At 49.4% G+C, this 23,306-nt stretch overlaps 1 protein-coding gene across 1 annotated transcript in view; it reads left to right on the top strand.

Annotated features, from left to right (window-relative positions):
• Slc29a3 (solute carrier family 29 member 3) overlaps positions 1 to 13,340 on the top strand; it is a 34,468-nt gene extending 21,128 nt beyond the window's left edge. Inside the window, exons 4-6 of the mRNA XM_055598870.1 lie at positions 4,943 to 5,169; positions 8,093 to 8,255; positions 10,226 to 13,340. Coding sequence (XP_055454845.1) covers positions 4,943 to 5,169; positions 8,093 to 8,255; positions 10,226 to 10,880 — 1,045 coding nt within the window. The 3' untranslated portion in view covers positions 10,881 to 13,340. The remainder of the gene's footprint in view (positions 1 to 4,942; positions 5,170 to 8,092; positions 8,256 to 10,225) is intronic.
• The last annotated feature ends 9,966 nt before the right edge of the window (positions 13,341 to 23,306 follow it).

The raw sequence follows: 23,306 nt of genomic DNA, 5'->3' as shown, positions 1-23,306 counted from the left end.
AGATCTGGTCTCAGCAAGGGTGCTGGGGTTGATTAGTAATGTCTGCTCTAGGACACAGGAGGAAAGAGCAGAATGTATGCTGTGTGCTAAACCTGTGTATAGAGCAGTCTTTCTAAACACATCATAGTACAGGGCACAGTAGCATAGTAGATCCCAAAGCACAATGGCTTGCAACCATAACAGTAATTAGTTTCTCTCACTTTCTGGGCTTCAGGGGTCAGCCAGGCTCAGCTGGAACATGCTGATGCAGTCAGGCAGCACTGGGGCAGGAGATGCTCGTCCTTTCCTTCCTCCCTGCCTCTCTCCCGACATTGGCTTGCTCACATGGGGTCAGAGACTGTTCTCATTTTGGTTGAAGAGTAAATGTTCCATAAGAACCAGGGACAAGCCCACATAGTGTCACTTTTGCCACATTCAACTGGTCAAGGCTGTCATAAAACCTGCTTCTCTTCAAGGGGATAGAGACCCCATTTCCCCATGGAGGGAGTGTCAAAGAACCAAAGTGTTTGAGAGTGAGGGATGAACTCAGCCTTGCCTAGGCCCCTAGGGCTACCTACAGAGGCCTCCCTCCCAGATACCTAGTCTTCAGACATCCACCCTTTGGGGGTACAAATGATATGGGAAAATTTGGAGGTGTCTTTGAGTTCAACAGAGCCTTTCTGCATTCTTGGTGAGTGCAGGTGGAGGTAGGGCAGGAAAAGGCCACAGAAAACTCAAAGGCCACCCTTAAGGCCACCCGAGCCAGTCGCTTTTGGGTTCTTGTGTTGCTAATAAGGTGAAATTTACACACCACAGAGGATATATTTTAGAAAGTTACAGATAAGTGAACAGTAGCTTTGGGAAGAAGACAGAGTGTTGGTTCAGCAGGAGGAATCACAGGAAATAGGGATTATGGAAGTTGCTGGTGTGGGATCCTATGAAGGACTTCCGGGGAATGGAATGAAATGATCTGTCCAGCTGGTTCATCCAAGATGTATTCCTGTATCTCTTCTTTGTTTCAGTCGAATCTTCAAGTGTAGCTTCTGCTCAAGGCTAAGAGATAACAAGGGACCAAGAACCAAGCATTCCTAGCATTCCTGACCTCCAGCAAGGACCCCTGCCCTGCCTGACCAGGGTCTAGCTCTTGTTCTCAAGGCCAAGAGCTGACTTGGATGTGCCCTCAGCACTGTCAGCCACTGAAGATAGAATAGTTCTTCACAGTGTCCAGAGGAGAGGAAGGGTGCCAGAAGAAGGCAAGAAAGACAAGAACACTTGCTGTGGCAGGCAGGCCCGTCCCACCCACCCTGTGCACTTCCAGGCCTTGTGACTTTTCTGTATTCAATTGCTCTGTGGCCTTGTCATTTGCCTAGCTGGGACAGCTAATTTACCTGTGGACTTGAATTCCTATTTCCTTTAGATCCAAGCCACCACCTGACAAGGGGGTAATATATATCTATTACCCCTTCACTGCATCTCTCTGTGTGTGCAGTGACTTAAGAGGTTTAGAGTGACATCTTATTTTTTCTGGTCACAGATATGCCACAGTGGAGCTACGTGTCTTTATGTTTTTCTCAGTGGCCATGGAACCAGAAACTGGCCAAGTTCTGAGGTCAGCAGGAGCAGTGAAAGTCCCTCTTAGGACCTTGGAGTATATGATCTCTAGTTGCAATATCCAGTCAACCAATCAGTGGCCTTGCTTAAAGGACCCCCCACACACACCTCACATGACCACCACAGGTCCCTTGGCCCCTGAGACTAGAGTGAGGATTTATTTCTAGAGGAATCAGCTCATCTGTGTGCACTTGAAACCTGGGCTATCAGTAGGCCCTTAGGGCCTAGCTTTGTAGCCCCTTGGGTCAGGCCTCAGGCTGCTAAGCAGTGGGAGGGTCATTAGGAGAAGGCTGGGCAGGGTAGTAGTTTCACAGGTTCCCTAGCCCAGGCTATAGGCAATGTTTGAGGGCCGTGGGGAAAACAGTGCTCCAACCTCTATGTTGCCAGCTGCCAAGGACAGTTTAGGGCAAAGCTGTTTTTTTATTTAATGTGGAAGATTGAAATGTCTTTTTCCCTCCCTCCTGGAGCACCCTGGCTTCTCTGACTGGCTCATCCATAATCGCCAAGTGTTTTATTATGTTAAATTCTAGCTTTATAAATACAGATGAGCCAGATTTACATTTTGGAGACTTGGGAAGAAATCAGTCCCCTGGGGTCCTGGACCCTCGTAGCAAGGGAGTGAAACAGGGATGGGCTGCTCTCCTCCCACATCATCAGGGTGGTATAGATTCTTAGCTTGCCTGTTACTAGAGTAGAACACCTTGCAAACCAGCACTTGCCTTAACTTCCCTATACTCCCAGGAGCTTCCATCACAAGCCATGCTTCCTGCAGCGGGGAGAGCAGTATGCCCCACAGTGTCTGTAGGGCTGGCCTTCAACATCATGGAATTCAGCCTCAGAACACTGAGAATAGCTCCCATGGGGTTTCTGAGGGCCTGGGGCTCTGCTGGAGGGTGCTTAGGTATCAAGGAGAAAACAGGTAGGAAGGAGCCCTGGGCAGGTGAAGGAGAGTCACAAGCAGTACAATGGGTGCCTTTCCTGCCCCCTCCTCCAAGGAAGAAGCCAATTCCTGCCAAAGCCCCAGGTACCCCACAGGACCTCATCACCATAACTGCAAGGAAATGGCTAGAAGTTGAGGAAGGCATGCAGTTACACCTCCTCCTTCCTTGGTCAGTCTCTTCCTTCAGCAGTCCTCATCAGGAAACCATGGTGTTTGTCCCTAGGTGTTGCCAAGTGGATTTCTTCAGTAGGACCTTCATATCACCTAGGCCATTTTGGAGATGAGGAGGAAAGGTGCAGAAAGAGTGACTGTTTATCTGAGGTCACACAGCAAGTTCTTGACAAAGCCAGGCACTGTGTCCCTGTCTCCTATCTTGTGGATGGATAAATGGCTTCTCATGCCATGAAGGTGGGGTTCTCTGGGACAGATAAGTGTATAGGGTCACCTTGAACATCAAGCCTGAGGCTTAGCTACAAGCCTTCTGGGTACTTCGGGGTTCATTTATCATAATAGCTCTTGTTGGCTCCTGGGGTCCAACCAGTTCACCTGTCATCCCTCTAGCCCTACCTTGCCTAAAGCCTCTGCAGAGTCTAAGAAGAGGCACTCCAGTGTGGCATTCTAGTGGTTCTTGAGGCTTGTGGTTTCTCAGAAGCAGGCCCCCAAACACGGAAAGTTCAAGAGCATGTAGTACATTTGGGGGTGAATGTGGAAAGAGCAAGAAAGAAGCCAGGAGAGGAGGTTTTGTCACCCCGTCCCACAGAGAGCCACCCCCAGAGAGGGAGCTAGGATGAGTATCCACCAATCCAACAGGCATTGGCTGTAGGCTGCTGTTGGGAAATGTCAGTGGTCCAGCCAAACCCTGGGCCACAGTCTGGAGTCAGAGGCATTGTTACCTTGCCTGGAACCCCGATGTCTCTGTGTTAGTGGATACACTCACTCAATCTTGTCTCTTCCAAGGACATGCACGTTCTTTTCCTTAAGGCCCCTCAGCTGTGCCTGGAAATGCCAGCCCTCCTGCCAGAGTACCTTGTACTGGGGTGCACCACGTCCTGTCACTCTGTCCTATACACCTTTGCTCCAGAAATACAGCCGGTGCCCAGTGCCTGTGTGTAAGACAGTCACCTCATCAGGACACAGGGTCACAGAAGAGCCTGGGCTGGGGCTAAGCTCTCCCAGCTTCAATCCCAGCGTCCAGGGACTCCCTCTGTGTCCTTCCTTCCCTTTACAAAGGCGAGGCAGCCCCACTCTCCCCCCAACCCTGAACTCCCTCTCAAGATCCAGAAGTAGCATCAGCCAGGGGCAGGAGCTCCTTGTAATAACACTTTCTTCTCTCCATGCAAATTGCTTCACACCCGGCTGTGTACACAGACCTGTCTTTTTCTACCTTCAGTGTTGTTTTAATCCAGAAAACATCTCTGTATCTACTCTGGCTTTCTCTCCGCCCCCACTTTCTCTCTGGTTAATAGGAAACAGAACTGAACATCCGAATAGGCTTAAAGGATATTCTAATCTGATGGTTTGAACAGCCTTGGGTTGCTGCTCTCTCTGTTAGGGTGGAGAGATGCGCAACCATCCCTGATGGCCCCTATCACTGCCCTTCTCCCTGGTCAGTGGGGTGAGGAGGTGCAGGGTAGTATTTTAATGGAATGCATGGGGTCCTGGAACTGGACCATCAGGGTGTGGTCTCAGCAGCTGCCATCCTAGCTAAGATAACTCTCTGAGAGCTCCTGGGCTCATAGCTGAGTGACCTTAACCTTTCTGAGCCCAGCTTCCTTATCTATGAACAGGGATTGAGGGCATCTCATAGTCACAGAGGGAGCTGAGCGAGGTCGATTGTAGGAAATGTTAGAATCTCACAGGGCTGGGGTGGGAGGTGAGCCAGGCTCGGAGTGTGGAGAACATTAGAATCTCACAGAGCAGATCAAGGTAGACTGTTGAGAACAATTGGAGGAAAATTGGGTACACACCAAGTTCTGTGACATCAATGATGGTGATCCTCTTCCCTCCCCCACCTGCCAAATTTGGAGAAGGAAGCTGGGTTGGTTGTGCAGTTCAGACACTAAATACATCCCACAGGAGGGCAGTAATGTAGCTTGTGAGGTCTTGTCTGGTGTCCTGGCCTCGAGCCTCACAAGTTGGTGATAGCGGCAGTGTCTACTGACCCTGCACAGGGTTCTGCTCTTTGTGCTCTGTAAAGGTCCCTAGAGCCTCTACCTTCCCCCATGGGTAGATAGACACTCCTTGTGCAGTATCTAGGCCCCAAGTCTCTTTTTAGATGTCATAGGGCAGGCAGATTTCAAGGCAACGCTTCACAGTGTCAGTGAACAGTCCCCATGGCTCACCAGCATGACCCATGTGGAGGCCTGAGGGGAGTCTAACCCCCTCCCATACTGCTTCTGGTCCTCTCCCCAGAATCCAGGTGCATGTGCGTGTTTTGGCCTCACTGTCTGTCTCACTGGCCATCTTCGTGGTTATGATTGCGCTGGTGAAGGTGGATACTTCTTCTTGGACCCAAGGCTTCTTCAGTGTTACCATCGTGTGTATGGCCATCGTGAGCGGCTCCTCCACCATCTTCAATAGCAGCGTGTACGGCCTGACAGGCTTGTTCCCCATGAGGAATGCCCAGGCATTGATATCAGGTGAGATCCCACCGTGATTGGGGGCCACAGTGGTCTTTCCAGAAAAGGAAACATGTCCTGGGTCCACTTTAGTTTCCTAGTTTCCTAGTTTTCCAAGCAAAACACCCCAGACTTGGTAGCTGAGAGCTATTCATTTTGCTAAATCTGCAGCTTGGACAGCAGATCAAAGCAAACAAAGAGAGAAAAAAAAAAAAAAAAAACAAAAAACAAAACCAAAAAGCCAAAAAGCTGGCTTTCCACTGCTCCACTCAGTGTTCACAGGGGTGGATTGATTGAGGCCTCAGGCCTTGGTGGCATTGTATGTGGACCTCACCGTAGTTGCCGGGGTTATCTTGTGGCCTAGGCCTAGGCTATGCACAGAGCGAGCATCGGGGAAGACCCAGGCAGCACTTCATTTTGATGTGGCTATGGGGAACAACTTTCACAGCCCTTAGCTCACCTAGATGCCAGATGAGTCTCTGTGGCTCCATGGACGGTGATAGAAGTCTTGGCAGCAGAATGGGTAGGTGGGAGGTCAGATCAGAGCCTTGATGGAAGTACCCTCTGCCTTCACAGTGTCATTTCTGAGACCAGCCTTCCTTCCTTTCCTTCCTTCCCATCTTGCCTCCTGCCTACTTGTCCCTTTTTCTTTCCTTTAGTGCTTCCTTTCCCTCCCCCCTCTTTTTCCTCCCCCGCCTCTTTTCTGTCTTTCTTTCCTTTCCAGTTTTATGAAGGCTCCACCCTGTGCCAGGGGAGGAAAGATGAACCACACTGTGTCCTATTAGAGTCAATAGCCTAGTGCCTAAGCTGCTGGTGCCCCCACACTGTGCCATGCCGTGACTTGCTCGGACTCTGACTCCCAGGGGCATCTCTCTAGCTGAAGTCTGAAATCGGATGCTAAGCCTGTTATGGGGACCTTGGCTGTTTTTTCTCTCACCCAGATGGCACCACAAGGTAAACAGAGCTGGGTCCGTTAGCATCTGCTTTATGTGGAAGACCACTGTCCCCTAAAGCAAGCCTGGAGGCTGCTCTTCTTTGTGTTTCCATGTATCTCTGGTGTCTATCTGAGAAGAGCTGCACAGAGTGCAGGACTGTGCCCATTAGTTAGTATGCCAGGTAGGATGTGGCAGGGATGACAAGTACCTTGACAAGCGCATATCCCCTCCCCGCTCCGTACCGGTGCCAGACATCACTAATAGATCCCTATCTTTCCTCCTGAGCCTCTAATTCCCTCTCAAGCCAGCACTTGAGGCAATTACTCTCTGCGGATCAGAGTCTAGATATGAGCTCCGTCTCTGCCATTTTTGATATAGGATTAGGCTTTGCCTCTCTCCCAGGAAACCCTTGGGCCTAAAATAAAATAGAAATGAACTTGTCATTGAGTTTTCTGAGTACAGTCACCATGCTCCTGGCATTGCTTCAAGAAAGGCAGGTCTGGGCTGAGAGGAATGGCCATCAAACACTAATCCCTCCGTCACTACTGGCCTCAGAAAGACTCTCTTATCCCCTCATCTCCCCCTCCCCATCTTGTTGATGCTTTTCAACACATCTTTAGCCCTGCCGAATACCTGCATGAGGGGCAAGTGGCCCCTCTTGTCCACCTGTAGATCTCTAGAGAAGAGTGTCTCCTGGGAATTTTCTTTTGAAAGTCTACTTTTGGAAAAGTTGGGGAGCCAGGTATGTGTCTGGGGGAGCACACACACACCTATAACCCCAGTACTTCACAGACTGAGACAGGAAGAATGTGAGCATTGGGTCAGGTTGGGCTACATAGCGAGACCCTGTCTCAAAGAATAAAAAGAGTAGGTGAAATTGGGACTTAGATGTCAGCTCTGGAGGGTAACATGTGTGGCCTTCATTGGTGCCAGGCCAACACTCTGGGCTAGCTGAAGTGCCTCAGTTCCCAGTGGCCCCAGCCTTCTTTGCTTTTTTTTGTTGTTGTTGTTCAGAGGAGCCCATCTGTGAATTCTGTGCATGTTGGCATCTGAGGAACAATTCATTTGTTTTGTGCTGGTGTTTTTTTTTTTTTTTCAAAGCCCTCATTTACATGTATTTCCATAACTGATGAGATAGTGGGAGTCATGAAGGATGAGCTCCCGGAGGCCCGGTTTGTGGCTGCCGATAATATTGTAGATTCAAGTTGGAAGGGAGAGGGGATCAGTGGGCAGGACTGTTAAGATCTCTTCCTCCGGCGGCCACCGGGATCGGCTCTCTGAGCTAACCCTACTTCTTTCAGAGCACCCAGGTGGGGATTAAGGCTTCTCAGAAGTAGGCACCCCTCTGGCACCCCCCTCTATTGCTGCTGCTTTGATGTGGGAAATATGGAAGTAGCCAAATAGCTAATTGGGAATCTCAAGATTTATTCAACACTCAGCTCCTGTCTGTGTCAGACTCTGTTTAACATGTAATAATCCTTTTAATCCTTATAGCAGTCCTAAGGGGTGGGCACTCCCTCTTACAGATGAGCAAGCTAAGGACAAGAGAGGTCAAGAGGCTTGTCAGGGATCACACAGCCTGAAGTGGTAGAATAGGGATTGTATTCTGATTCAAGCATGAGTCCCTTGGATCATACTTGCTCTCGAGTGGTAGCTTCCAGCCCCTTTCAGGCTGGTAGAACCTATTTGGGAGAAGTTGGGAGAATTGTCTGTTGGGGCCAAAGGCAACTCCTGCAGTGTGGGAGAGGCAGCAAGGTGGATAGAAACACTTGCCCCCTGTCCAAAGCTCTGTAAATCAGGCTAGAGGGGGTTCTATACAACTCTCCCGGCTCCCCACTCCAGCTACATCCACCCCCAGCTCCAATCTCCAACCTCCTGCCCAGCTTCAGATACTGTGAGGTGAGCACCAAGGTGTTTTCAGTGCTGGTGGGTAGGGGGTTGGCTTCTGGGTCCCTGTGCCTTCCTGAGCCCATTGTGATGTCCTTGTGGCATTCCCTTGCTCTCTACAGGAGGAGCCATGGGAGGGACAGTCAGTGCTGTGGCCTCGCTGGTGGACCTGGCAGCATCCAGTGACGTGCGGGACAGCGCCCTAGCCTTCTTCCTCACAGCAGCAGTCTTCCTTGGGCTCTGTGTGGGGCTCTTCCTACTGCTGCCCCAGCTGGAGTATGCCAGGTGAGGTTCCCCTGCTCTGCCCTCCTCATCTGGTGGTCATCTGATTGGATTGTAGGGCCCTGATTGGCTTGCCCGTCCCCAGGACTGTGAGGGCTGAAGTGCACAGGGATTTTGTTGGATGAGGAGCATCCCTCAGTTGATCATTAAGTTGATCTTGGGTGGGAAAAGCTGGCTCTGACTACACCTCTAAACTGGTATTGCCTGCAAGCTCCAGGTCAGGAAAGACTGTGCAGTGGAAGTGGAATTGAGCCTGGAAAATAAGGCATAATGGTTCCCAAGCACTGAACGCACCCACTGTCATTCCCTGCACCGGCAGGAGGCGCAACCTAGCTGAGTTGGTCTGTCTCATTTATACCCACACACTCTTGTTTCTCCTAAGGTCATAATTATTAGTTAATATTCCTATGTGCACGTTAGGAAACCAGGGATCAGAGCTGTCAGCGAGCCAGGAGGTAGCAGGACCAGTGTGGACAGGTCTCTACACTCTACTTTCAGTTCACTGCCTGTGGGACTCCTGGTCTCTCTCAAGTTCCACTCATGTCGTTTGTACTTTCTACTGCTCTTTAAGAACTGAAAATGGGGCTGAGGATGTAACGAAGTTTGTAGAGTACTTGCCTTGAATGCGTGAAACCATGGGTTCTTGGACTTTCTATTGGTAGTTTCATTGTTGGACTAGCAGGACCACAGCCTGTAAACCATTGTGGTGTTTTGAGTAAGAATGGCTCCCCTACACTCAACAGGGCATGGCACTCTGTGAGAATTAGAAGGTGTGGCCTTGTTGGAGTAGGTGTGGCTTTCTTGGAGGAAGGATGTCAGTAGGGGTAGGCTTTGAGGTTTGAAAAACCCAAGTCAGACCCAGTGTTTTTCTCTTCCTGCTGCCTCTGGATCGGGATATTGAACTCTCAGCTCCTTCTCCAGCACCATGTCTGCCTGCATGCTACCATGCTTTCCACCATGCTGATAACAGACTAAACCTCTGAGACTGTAAGGCAGCCCCAATTAAATACTTTCTTTAAGAGTTCCCTAGTCATGGTGTCTCTTCACAGCAATAGAAGAGCTAAGACAGTCATTGTAATAAATCCCTATTCTATGTGTACGTGTGTGTGTGTGTGTGTGTGTGTGTGTGTGTGTGTGTGTGTGTGTATGTACCATGGTGCGTGTGCACCAGTATGGGTTCCAGGTATTGAACTCATGTTATCAGGAATGGCAGCAAGCACCTGCTTGAGCCATCCCCAAAATTTAAAAGTACAAACCTTTGAATCCATTGATCTGTTCTTGTTCGCTTGGGTGTGCATGTAGATTACATGCTGCCCTGGGACAGTAGTCCAGAAAGGCTGGGGAACCTGCATGTCATCTGTAGGGGAACATTCAACATGCATGTCAAATTGTGATGTAGTGACAGAGTGGAAGGACTGAGTCATGTGTATGACAGAAGGCCACAAGTTAATGTTGTTCAGATTGTGATGGGAATGCATTTTTGAATGCTAGGATGCATGACCTAGGGTGTTGTGTGTGTTATTTGTAAAATATGTTTTGGCATTTTGACCATACTGCAGGCCTGAGCCACCACACTCTGCTTACCTTTTACATTCCTGAATGTCTTTGCCAAAACCTCCCTTTCCAACACAAAATAAAACATGGCCAAGGCCTTTCCTCTGTGCAGTGATCAGGATCAGGGTGGTTTCCTGCCCCTGCTCATGGTATGGTCACCACCTTTGATCCAGGAACTGGAGTCCAGCCTGGCAAGCTGGCCAGGAATAACACAGGCCACGCCTCCAACAACCTACCCCTTCATGTCATGTTGTGGGATCCTGGGCCAAGAGGTTCCCAGGGCTTGGGCTTTCCCTGCTGGGATTCTGAGGGCTGTTCTGAATACCCACAGTTGTTATGAAGATTCTGGGGTCTACCCTTCTGTGTCCTGGAGTTCAGTTTCATAGTGACCCACTAAACATGTCACTATCCCTCTGCAGGTACTACATGAGGCCAGTTACCCCTGCTCACGTGTTTTCTGGTGAAGACAACCTATCACAGGACACTCCCAGCACCTCCTCAGTGGCTCCTGCATCCAGAGTGGTACACACGCCACCCCTCAGGCCCATTCTGAAGAAGACGGCTGGCCTTGGGTTCTGTACTGTTTTCCTTTACTTTGTCACTGCCCTCATCTTTCCTGCCATCTGCACCAACATCCAGTCCATACATAAGGGCACCGGCTCTCCATGGACCTCCAAGTTCTTTGTGCCACTCACTGTCTTCCTCCTTTTCAACTTTGCTGACCTCTGTGGCCGACAGGTCACAGCCTGGATCCAGGTGCCAGGTCCTAGGAGCAAGGCGCTCCCCGGATTGGCACTCTTGCGTGTCTGCCTCGTGCCCTTCTTTCTGCTCTGTAACTACCAGCCACGCTCACACCTGACTGTGGTGCTTTTTCAGTCTGACATCTACCCTGTGCTCTTCACCTGCCTCTTGGGGCTCAGCAATGGCTACCTCAGTACTCTGGTGCTCATCTATGGCCCCAAGATTGTACCCCGGGAGCTGGCTGAGGCCACCAGTGTAGTGATGACTTTCTATATTTCTGTGGGCTTGTTGCTGGGCTCAGCTTGTGCAGCCCTGCTTGAACACTTTATCTAGGAGGGGGAAGCAAGGATGTGGGTACTGTGTGAGGCTTGGGCCCTTGGGAGACGTGCAGGGTGAGCTGAGGTCTCCGATGCTGTGGGCTGGCCTTTCATTTGGTGCAGAGCTGAGCCCACTCAGGCTGCCTTTCTCTCAGACTGCTTGGGAGCCACATCCTAGCAACATTTTGTGCAGGGAGACATTCCAGACACAGCCCAGCATGGTGCCTCATACCTATAATCCCGGCATTTAAGAGGCTGAGCTGGAGGACTGCTGTGAATTTGAGGCCAGCCTGGCTGCATAGTAGAACCTTATCTCAAAAAATAAGCTAAAACAAAAACCCTGAGACATCCCAAACACTTCAAACACTCCAGAGCCCTTTGAAGGGTGTGGTTATTGGTGGGATATAGCTCGACTGATAGCTTACTTGTTCAGCATTCTTGAAGGCCTGGCTCCCATCCCCAGCACAACATAAACTGGACATGTTTAGTGAAAGCCTGTAGTCCTATCACTTGAGAGGTAGAAGCAGGAGGATCAGAAGTTCAAGGTCATCTTCAGTTACATAGGGAGTTTGAGGCCAATCTGGGCTACAAGAGACAGTGTCTCAAAAAAAAGAAAGTACAGTTGTAAAGATGGGAGTGGTAATATTACCTTTATAGCTAATAAATACCCTATGTCTAACTTGTGTTGTTACAAGGCCAGAGCCCAGCCTTTCTAACTGACAGCAAGGTGGGAGAGAATCTTCAGGGTTCCCTATTCTGAAAGAGGCTCCTGGATTTGAGATCCCCTCTCAAATGGCCAGTACTCAGATCAGGGCCCAAACATGTGCTGATCCTTCAGCTCTGTGGGTGGGAGGAGGCCAAACAGCTGAAAAGCTCCACAAGGCAGGCTTCCCAAGCCTTCCTACCTAAGGCCTGGGCTCCTGAAGTCTCCCTGTATCAGGAACTGGATGTGGTAGGCCTGGTCTTCAGATGAGGACCAGGTGTCCCAGTGACCCGGGACCTATTTAGCGCAGGGGGAAGTCGTTTCAACAGTCATATTTACAGCCTGTTGGAACACTTGGTTTTTTACTATGCAAGGGCATAGTAAATAATGGGGTTCTCAATGTGAACTTTGTTGGTGTTTCCATCAGTTGAGGTCTTAGCAAGAGGCAATATGTTAAGACTGGGTGATTTGGAGGGATGTAGGGACAGGTACAAGAGCCCCAAGGGCTTGGGGTGTGGTACCTTTCCTTGTTGCTGTAACAAAATACCTGACTAACACAGGTTAAGGAAGGAAAGGTTTCTTCTGGCTTACAGTCTAAGAGGGGTCACCGTCCTCAGTCACCGAGGTGGGAAAGGCACAGAAGTGAATGTGAAAGTGGCTGATCACAGTGTATACCCAGTTGAGGATCTCAGTCCATGGGACGGTGCTGTGCTGCCCACATGCACATGGGTCTTCTTCTCTCAGCTATACTTCTCTGGAAACATCCTAGCAGACAAGCAGGTTTCCATGGTGATTCTAAATCCGGTCTCATAGACAATGGAGATTAACCATCATACTGAATATGATTAACCATCATATTCAGAAACCGGTAAGACTGAGGCCCTTCCACGCTTAGCCCGAAGAGGGAGATCAGCAAGCCTTTCTAGAGTGTACACATGTGACCTTGTTTGGGGTGAGCAGGGGCAGCTCTAGACAGCAGTGACCTCAGGAGAGAGGCAGAGACTTCCTCCTCCACCCACTCACCCTCCATTTGCCACTGAGGATTGTACAGCCCCCAGGAAGGGAGGAAGCAGGTAAGCTGAGGGTGAGGTGTTGTTCAGCAGGGCTAGCTGTCCCCTCTGTGGTCATAGGTTTCCAGATGTCAGGGCAGTGCTGGCACTTGCTCTGCAATTTGGGGTGGCTTTGTTCTGCTTCCGTTCCCAACAGTTGTAATTGTAATTATTTCAGAAGCTCCATTGCCCCACCCAGTATGCCACGGCCCCTCATACTCCATATGTGCGGCGACACAGATACCAAGTTCACAGAGGCTTCTGAGAGATTATTCTTCTGGGAGAAGGACTAGCTTGGGGATTGAGAAACTTCTCCAGACCTTTCTCAGGATTCCTGCAGACAGAGGAGCCCAGCACATGGCTACCCTCTGAGCCGAGAGCTGGTGGAGGAGCATGGGCTGGAAGATCCTACAGATGCTGATTAAGTGAGAGGTGGTGTAATCTCTCCTGTGGCATCAGCTTATGCTCCCTACCCTCATCTGCTTCACACTCCCGCTCCAGCTGAAGGATGGGAGAAGACACCCTTGAGAGGTATTTTAAACTTGAACATAATAAAAACAAAACAAACAAACAAAAAGCAAAGGAAAAAAAATGTATTAGCAACCCCCAGTGTAATGCTGTAGATGGTCTCAGGTGTGTGACTAGGGGTGACTCATCCCAGCCTTGGGTGTGCTATGTGGGCACACATTTCTTTAATGTGTCTCATTAAAGAAAAACAGTTCTCTGTGTGTGTGTATGTGTGTGAGGCAGGGAGTGGTGGACTGCTCTCACATGCTCTGGTGAAGAGGGGAAGGGGTGGCTCTCCAGGACAAAAGCATCAGAATGGACTGGAAGGCGGTAGCAGCTATGACAGAGGGACAAATCTGAGCTCACCTGGGTTATAGAGAAGCGCCTGCTCAGCGGCAAGGTTATCTCCTTTTGACTCACCTGACTGGGTCTATTATCAAAGAGCCATCCCTCTCAGAAGGGAGCAGGAAAGGAAAGAACAGTTCCAGGCAGGGGCAGAGACAGGACTTCAGGCTGTGAGCAGCACATGGATTTAGCTTGCCCTGCTCCCAGTCTGGAGTCTTCTGAGCTCAGTGACCTTGTGGAGTGCAAGCAACTTGCTGTAGAAGGTGATTCTTCCTTCCTTTACAGCAAGTAGTAGATCCCCTGCCTTGAGCTGTAAGACTCAGGGAGGTTAAATGACCTTCCCAGGGTCACTCAGCTACTAAATAGCACAGATAGAAATCACACCTAGTTCTTCCTAGACTCATGAAGTTCTTACCCACCCTCCTTCCTTATTCTGGTTCAGCCTCAAGTTTCCCTGTGGTTCTGGTTTTGTGTTACTATGAAGCTCAGCTTAGTTTCAGGGTCAAGATTCTTCTGCCTCAGCTTCCTGATCACGAGGCTTAACTGCCTGTTTCACCATGCCTGCCTTTTTCTCCTCAGTTCTTTATGTCTGCTGCTCTTTTCTGTTTCCTGCCATCTGCATGGATTCCTGCTCAGAATCCTGGCCTGGTGCTGGTTAAATTAAACTGAGAGGTGAGCTGGGTTAGAGCCCTGCTGGCCAGGGCCACATCAATCCTGCTTCAGCCCAGAGCACAACCTCTTTACTTCTTACTAGGCAAAGGATCTGGGATTGCTATGGCCCTGCTCCTTCTGCTCCCATTGCCCTTCCTCCCCCTATACCAGCTATGGCATGACTCCAGCATGGGCAGTGGGGCATGGGACACAGTGTGGGTGTCAGTAAGTCTTACTCCCACTGGAATGCAAGTCAACCTTCCCATGTCTTGATTCCTTGTCTTTAAAGAAAGGACAGCAGTCAGTCCCAAGACCATGACAGTTCCTGCTTCCCACCCACACATGGTGGACACCCCAGCACACGCTACAGGCACTGTAGGCAGGTACACAGCCCTCTGCTCCCACTTCAGCCTCAGCCACGTGGTAGCTGTAAAAGTAGTCTTGACCTCAGATAGTGACGACAACATGGGCTGCCCTGACCTTGACTCCAAATGGTGGCAGAGATGATATGTTCTCAGCCCGTGGCAAACTTGGTTTTCTTCCACTTCTTGCTGCTTGGTCAGCTTGTTGCAATGTCCAGCAACTTCCCTCTGATTGACCAGCCCGGTGCTCAGTACTCACCCTTGCCTTGCTCCAGGCCTTGCTAGCAGCTATCTATGCAAATACCTGCAACTCTAGGTCTACCTCCCAGACACACCCGGCCCTGAGTCAGGAGAGCTGGGGATGGAGAGGGAAGACACAGGAGCCGAGTTGCTGCTCACTCTGACCCTCAGACAAGCTACCTCATTCATGATGCTAAAGCCTAAGCTAGAGAAATGGTTGCCCCCACCAAGAGCACAGATATCCTTAAAAAGAAACCAAACCAAACAACAACAAACAGGTGTCCCAGCTAGGTCAAGAGCTTGAGCCATTGTCCAGCCCACTGGTGTGGATTTGCACTCTCTCCTCTTCTGGCCACTTCAGTGTCCCCCTCCTGTTTCTTCATCTGTCACTGTGATTGGACACATTGACCTTGTGCACAGCCTCTTGCACAGCCATTGTGGGGCGATGGTCACACACAGGACATGTCAGAATAGCCCCTGGTATGTGCTGACTTATATATGGAAACCCTAACCCCATATTTAATGCTATCAGGAAGTTAGGGCTCTCAAAGATGATCTTACAATGATGGTTGAGTTCCCATGAATGGGGTCAGTGGCCTTAAGAAAGAAGTCCAAGAGAGCTCCCATCCCTTCCAATGAGAACCAAGTAAGAAGATGGTCATCAATGAAGTGGAGAGAAGACACCAGGATTAAACTTCTCATGCCTTGGAATCCCTGGCCTCTGGAACTATAAGACATATCTTTCTATTGTTTTGAAGCCACTAAGTCCATGCCATGGTTTTATCTTTTTTTTTTTTTTAATTTATGTATTATTTATACAGTATTCTGCCTGCCTGTGTAGACCAGAAGAGGGCACCAGATCTCATTATAGATGATTGTGAGCCACCAGGTGGTTACTGGGAATTGAACTCAGGGCCTCTGGAAGAGCAGAGTGCTCTTAACTGCTGAGCCATCTCCCCAGCTCCAGTTTGTTTGTTTTTTATGTGAGTAGGCAGAGACAGAAATCAGCACAGAGTGCTTTTATTTTGGGCTCTGGGTTGCTGAGGCATAGCACAAGGGCAAACAAGGACCCGAGGTCGATAACCCAAGCCTCCCCCAGCACATTTGTAATCCAAGCACAAAGGAGGCAGAAACAGGCAGGTCCTTAGGGTTCACAGGCCAACCAACCTAACCTACATGGCAAGTTCCAGGCCAGTGAATGACTTTGTCTCTCAAAAAGGACAGTGATGGTATCTGAGGAAGCTCTGGAGGTTGTGTTCTGGTCCATGTGCATACACGCTCACAGTACCCACACAAGTTTTATGCACATACACATATACACAGAAACCAGGCTTGGGGTAGAGGCAACAAGGGTTTTGTGAGACCTGGTAGAAAAGTCATATATTGCCACAAACACATCTTTAAAAGTCATTCTGGTGAGGGTTCAGGGGGGAAAAGAGAAGGGGGCTATGTTACAGGAGCCTGAATATTAGAGAATTCCCGTTTGATATTGAGGTAGTGATGAGTATCACAAAAGGCTAAAGCTCATGGCTGAGCTGGGAGCTCACTGCTGAGCAGTGAGGATGATGATGTGGCTCTGAGGTCTATGAGGCCCAGGGACTAGAATGTAGTGGTTTGAATGACAATGTCCCCCATAGGTTAAGATATTTAAATACTTGGTCCCCAATTAGTATTTCTGTTTGGGAATGTTTAGGAGGTACATCCTTGCTGGAGAAAGTATGCCACTGGAAGCAGAACATTCTAGAATCCTAGGCTTCATATGTCTTTCCTGCCTCATTCTAAGACCCACATCTAGGTCTTAATCTGGGATTCCTGGGTGGGATGAGGAACCTCTGTGGTTGTAGGCCACAGTGTGTTTGCCTCCCTTGGGGGTAGGAGTCAGGGTTTTCACCAGATCATAAAAGAGTCAGTGATGGAGGATGGTGTCAGTGCACCTGGGCTCCAAGCTTGAGTAGCCTATGCTATTATGTACATGGGATCCTGCTCAGGAATGACTTCTTGGGGGCTGGAGAGATGGCTCAGTGGATAAGAGCAGCTGGTACTTGACCTTGGACAAGCCTCTAGCTTTGGTTGCTTGTATGCCTGTTTCCATGACTTCCTGTGAAGATTGAACTGATCTACACGTGGCTGGTCACCCAGGCTAGGGGGTCACTTGCCTTCATCAGCACTGGTTCTACAAGGAGGAACAATGGAGACAAGACAGTAATCCAGGTCTAGAACCTTGGTGGGCAGGTGTCATCACAGGAGAGTGAGTCTGCTCTCTGTTCTCAGAGATAGGAGGATGCCCTGTACGAAAGCTAGAGGGTGAAGCAAATCTCAAGGTTTCAGTTCTGGTCAAACACTGAAAGCCGGCCACATTCTACACAATTCAGGAAGCAGCTCTGGCATAAGGCAGAAGCCATGCATCTGAAAGAGCCTGATAGGTGCCCCTGTGGCCTTCCGGTCACCTGTCTGGTGTGATGTCTGAGAAACAGGAATTGCCAATCATTGAGTCACACTCAGAGCAAGCATTAGCATAGAGACTTGAGAGGAGCCAAAGTGGAGACTGAGGCATGCATTTTTATGCATCAGAGGCAGCCGAGGTTGAAGGGGACCAGTTCGTGGCCAATTCTACAGCAGCAGGTCTCATGAGAATCCTCTGAAACACTTGCTAGGATGCAGAGGGCTTAATCCACCCTCAGGGCCCCGTCTCACAGCACAGGTGGGATGACAAGTTCCCAGGTGTCACTAGTGTTGCCTGTAGGAGGACCACCATACTCTGAAAGATGGATGAGGGGCTGTCAGGAGCTTGCCCCTGGCCCAGGAGGGAGCAAAGACTTCATCTGCTTCTGTTCTGGCTGGCTGAGGGCTCATCTGGAAAGTCCTTGAAAGAACCCATGCGCTGTGGGCTCAGTCAGCCTTCTGCAGACGCGCTCACGGACTCTGGGTTGGCCTCTGCCTTTCGAGTGCCACGTTTGTTCTGCCTCTCCATGTGCCCTGATCCACGGCTTTCCTCCTTCATTGCACCCTTCCACCTGTTCCCCGCTCACCTGAGGCCTGAGGAAGGGGAGTGAGGAAGGGAGGACTGAGGGGCAAGTCTAGTGCAGATCTGTGATCTCACTCCTGGCAGGCAATGCTGGAACCTGGGTGGGGTGCAGGGCCACCTCCTGCTGCGAGAGGGTCACACCTCCTACCTGCTCCCTGGGGCTCATTAGCTGCTGAGGTAAGGCTCAGTGTTTCTAGTTTTGCTGAGTCTTTTCTGAGACTCAAAAAGGGAAATGAGCCATTGCCACTCAGCAAACACTCTTTGAAACAGAAACTGAACCTTCTGCAGTTTCTAATAACATCCCATGAACGAAAATGCAGAAGTCTGGCCTCTCTTCTTCAAAGTCCCCTTTCTGAAAAGAGATGTCTGGAGCTAGCTTTCTGCTTACCACGCTCCCAGAGATGAAATGGAAAGGGTCAGGTGCCCCCAACTTCAGTGACTGGCCTCTTGGGCTGTGTGAGGAGGTAGGAAAAGTCTCAACTCCTTGTTTTGTTTTGTTTGTTGGTTTGTTTTGTTTTTCCCTCACACTTTATCCTATCGGGTAAAGGTCAGCAGCCACTGCAGTTCTGGAAATGTGGGCTGGCTTCGAACTGGGGGACTCTAGAAGAGTCACTGACCTCTCTGAAGTCCAGGATCTTGGATTATTAGTCTTGCATGCCTTAGAATTCTGATCATGTCAGGACACAAATCACAAACAGTTTGTAAGGCTTTCCTAGCTTGGGTTGTGTTCATGGGGGCCATGGGTTCATCATCATCACTTTCTCTGGATTTAGACTCAGCTAGGAGACACACCTCTGGGCATGTCTGTGGGGATGATTCGAGAAAGGCTTAAGTGAGGAGGGAAGACCCCTCCTGAGTGTTGGAGATGCCATCTCCTATGCTGTAGCCTGGATAAAAAGGGGAAAGAGAGCTGACTACAGATGCAGTGTGCTAGCTGCTGCACACTCTAGCTGCTATCCCCTCCTCACCGGGAGGGATTGTATCTCCTCAAGCCAGAAGCCAACATCAACACTTGTTCAACTTGCTTTCTTTGTCAAGCATTTGATCACAGTGATAGAAAAATAAAACTAACATAAGCCCTTAGAGCCTTTTATATCTTGTCCCCTAGACAGAGTTGTAGGACCAAAGGGACCTGATAGTCTGGAGCCCACACCCCTCTACTTGCTGGAGTATGCTCTAGGGGCCTGGGCTACCTGAATCTCTTGTCAAAGTTGTGAACCTGTGATGAAGGACCGAGCAGGCCTTGCCCTATACTTATGCCCCTATGGAAGGGCTGTACTGGGCTCACCCCAGGCACACGGGAGAGCCTTGGGATGGGTGGAATAGGTTGGGACACCAATTTATATACCTAGGAGACCTTCCTAGATGCATAGATGAACAAAACTCTGATGCATATAAGGTGGTATGGGGTTAAGTGAGAGGTCTGTGATGGACTCACTAAGGTGCATCCCATAGTTCTCACTAGTTGCATGGGCCTAAGAGAATCACTGGAGAACTGGAATATCCAATGGCCATACTAGCTGCTATTTCTCTGCATGGAATGACAGTTTGTCATTGTGCCCGAGTGACTGCAGGCAGAGACTTAAACCCATAACCATAGCACAGAGATGATGGTTAGTTTTCCAGTGTCTTAATTCTAATTACCTAATTACTTAGCCTCCTGCTCTAGTTTATCAAACCATCCTTAAAGCTCCAGGTTCTTCTCTCATTTCTCCGAGGTAGTCTTTCACTGGCTGATGATACTGCTAGCTATTTTCTGGGACCTGCCTGTCTCTGCCTCCCCAGTGTTGGCACTATAAACGCACAGACATGGTACCAGCTTTTTGTTTGTTTCTAGACGGGGTTTCTCTGTGTAGCTCTGGATGTCCTAGAGTTTGCTCTGTAGACCAGGCTGGCCTTAAACTCAATGAGGTCATTATGCCTCTGCCTCAGTCTCCCGAGCACTGGGAGTAAAAGTGTATGCAGCTTAAGTCCTCATGGTACAATAAAGCCCTTTACTAACTGACCCATCTCTCCGGCCTATCTTCTTTCTTTTTAAGGGAGTAAACCCAGGTTCAGGATCTTGCCCACTAGAACTGAAAATAGTGTTACAAATCCTTCTAAAGCTTTTTGCTCTCCGTTTATGACGGGTGATATTGATCTCCTATTAACGATACACAGGGATTTTAACAGTTATTTCATTGTGGGAGGCGTGTGATCCTCAGCTACATGCATGTGTGTATCAGAGGACAACTTAGGTAGATTAGTTCTCACCTTCCACTATTTAGGTTCTGGCAAGCTCCCACCAAGCCATCTCTCCAGCCCACATACACAGGTTTGTTTGTTTTTATAAAAAGTAAACGTAAGTAAAACAACAGAGCAGAAATATTCACTTACAAATGTAAGTGGGTCTTTCCCACTTATTAAAGATTATGTACGAGGTAGATTTCGTGGCAGATACCATTCACAGGAGACCCTGGCAAGAGTCTCCAAAGCTGAGTTTCAGGTGTTCAGGAAGACCATGCTGCTGTCTTCCCTGCACACTTTAGAACAGCAAGTTGGACGCTGCTGCTTCTGGATTGAGGGCACTAGGAGTCATTCTGTGGTTGAAGTTTTCACAGATCAGAACTGTGGCTGCCGATGCTTATTTTTGTCATGTGTAATGGGGGATCCTCCTGCCCTCCCCTAAGGTTGCTTGTGGCAGCTGGGCCATGCACACACCCTCACAGGTGTGTATGGCAAGAAACTGGCAATTGGTGCCTCCTTCCATCACCTGGCTGAAGAGGGAAATCAGTGCTATTCCTGGGCTTTCAGCATTCTCATCTGCCTGAGCCACTGCTGGTGCTCAAAGGTAGGTCCTGCCTCCAGGACGCCACCAGCCTGCCCTTGTGGGAGGAAAGGGATAGAAAGGGTTACTTTGTCTGTCAGCGGGACACCCAAAGGTACACTTTGCTGAATGCTGACCCTAATGCCCTGCGTGAAAAGAGGTCTTAGCCCTTGCCCTCTGTGACACTAAGTGTACAATTATTTTCTGTTTGACTCTCTGTGGTTTTATTTTGGTTTCTGTTGTTTTTGCAGTATTGATAGAACCCAGGGCCTTTTGTATGGAAGGCAAACACTCTACCACTGAGCTACATTCCCAGCCATGCCGCTGCTTTATTTTTTTATTTTTATATTACATGGAACACACTATAGCCCAGGCTGGCCTCAAACCCAATCTTCCTACCTCAGTTCCCAGGTGCTGGAGTTACCGGCAAGTGCATTTTTGTTTTAAACTTTTGCCATGGAAAACTTGAAGCATTTCCAAAAGAAAAATAGCGATTTCCATGTGCTTGTGACCCAACCTCAACCAACAGTTGATTCTGCACTCCCACCCCTTGCTGTGGAGGCCCCCATTTTTTTTTTTTTGCTTCTGTAAATATTTTGTTATGTATAACCTTTTAAAAAAATCAGGCCTCATAAGACATATGCTTACATGCATGCCATGAATACATTTGTCCAAACTCAGAGAACACAATACCACCCAGAGTGCTGGAGCTGTCAGCCATGGACTCACCACAGCACCATTAGCCACGGCAAATGTGTCTGTCACTCTGGTAGTGGATATTGATAGGAGGGCACCATGTAGCCATGGTTGGGATGCGAGGCTAGAGATGCTGGTAAGTCTCTGTATTTGCAATTTTGCTATAACCCCGAGACAACTCTTAAAATTGTCCTTTAAATTAGCAACACTTTCATGATACATGATTACAATGTCTGTCTCCTCCACTAGTCTGGGAGTGTCTCTAGAGCTTTCTGCTCTGCTCTTGGCTATATCTTGGCACCCAGGAGAGTGGCTGAGAACCAGTAAGCCACAGTAGTCACAGGATAGGGAGGTGAATGAATGAATGAGTGGACGAAGAGCTGAGGGCCGCTCCACTCTCTGTGACTGCTGGCTTGTCAACACTTGGCTCGGCCACTGCCCCCTGGTCCCTAGGATCTCTCATTCTGGAGATGAGCTGAACCTGTCTGCTGTGCTGCCCACCTGCATCTTACACTCCCAGCAAGTGGCTAATCCTCTCCCATGGCTGCAGCCAGCTCCCCCTGCGAGGCTAATTCCACCTTCCCACTTAATCATCATACTTAGCACTTTCAATGACGGCTTTTCATCTCCGAGCCCCACGCAGGCATTAGCTGATTACTGTAATCTGTTTGACTCCCAAGGCATCCGCCAGGAAGTCCGGGAAAGGACCCAGAGCCCCCTCTCTGTTTCAGAAGCTCAGTTTTCTCTCCTACAAACTTGGGGTGTGATAGCTAACTGACATAAGCGGTGGTATGAAATGGAATCTGAAAAGGGCCAAGCATTGTCCCCTAGTAACCAACAAGCCCACAGCAGGGTTTGAATACAGCTTCCTCCACTTAATGTTTTCTGAGCCTCAATTTTTTTTTTTTTAATAAAATGAAAACACTGCCCACTTCAGAGTTTGCTGAAGGGCCTGGGTGACACACCATATGTGTGTGATGTGCATGCAGGGCTCCGGCGAAGCCCAGTGTCCATTCTTGCAGGGAGTTAAGTGAAGATGCAGGAGGCTGAGGTGTGAGACAAGACACCAGTTCCTTTTTTCCACCTTTGTTTCCCCCAAGTGTAGGAAGGGAGGAAAGACACCCATTGTGCCCCTCATGAAAGCCTTAGCAGCTAGCCCTGGTCCATCCTGTGCCCAGGGCACTGGTAAGGACAGGCACCAGGCACAAGACAGCTGTTAGTTTGGATGGGTTGGCATTTATTTTTGTCTATTTGTTATTGAGACAGGATCTCATGTAGCCCAAGCTGGCTTCCAACTCACTAGGTAGCCAAGGCTGTCCTTGAACCTGTGATCCTTCTGCCTTCACTTCCCAGGTGAGGGACAGCCTTCCCCAGGTTTGTAGTGCTGAGGAGAGAACCTAGTACTTTGTGTGCTAGGCAAGCCCTGCACCCCAGCTCAGGACTGTGCCATCGGTGAAGGACTTTCCAGAGCTTTTTCTTACAGCCAGAGGGAGAGAGGGGGAGGAGCAGAAGTTATACCCCATTTTACAAACGAAGAAACTTAGGTTCATGCAGAGAAACACAACACCTAAAAAGACCTGAAGCTGGGGCTGTCCCCATGCCAATCTGCATGTTTTGGGGGAAAGGAGAGGTGGGCTCCTGCCTCAGCTGACCCTCTAACCCTTGCTGCAGGGAGTCTACAGTTGCTCCTTCCTCTCACTGGGCCTGGAGTGAGCCGGAGCACAGGACACCTGTTTCTGGTATTCTGGAATTTCAATTGCAGTTGGTTCCTGCCAGCTGCTGTGGTTGCAGGCTGCAAATCTGAGGAGATCTGAACTTACCGTGTCCATGAGGCTTCTGTGTGAGCTGAGAGGGAATTCTAGGTGGAGAAGGAATCCTCCTCTAAACACTGCCTGGACCTCAACTGGGAGCACTGTCCCAACCACAGCCCCCAGCTGGCACACAGTCTGCAGCCAGAGTATGAGTCATAGCGGTGTCTGGAACATTCTTAGGGCACTCCTGGAAGCCAAGCTCTTATTTGGTTGATGGCAGAGAGTAAGTAAGTAAACGAGTCATCAA

Source organism: Psammomys obesus, unplaced genomic scaffold, assembly GCF_907164565.1.
Source record: "Psammomys obesus unplaced genomic scaffold, mPsaObe1.curated_primary_1811, whole genome shotgun sequence".
In the NCBI taxonomy this organism is placed as follows: domain Eukaryota; kingdom Metazoa; phylum Chordata; class Mammalia; order Rodentia; family Muridae; genus Psammomys; species Psammomys obesus.
The sequence above is the reverse complement of the archived record's forward strand: the minus strand, read 5'-3'. Positions and strand labels throughout refer to the sequence as shown.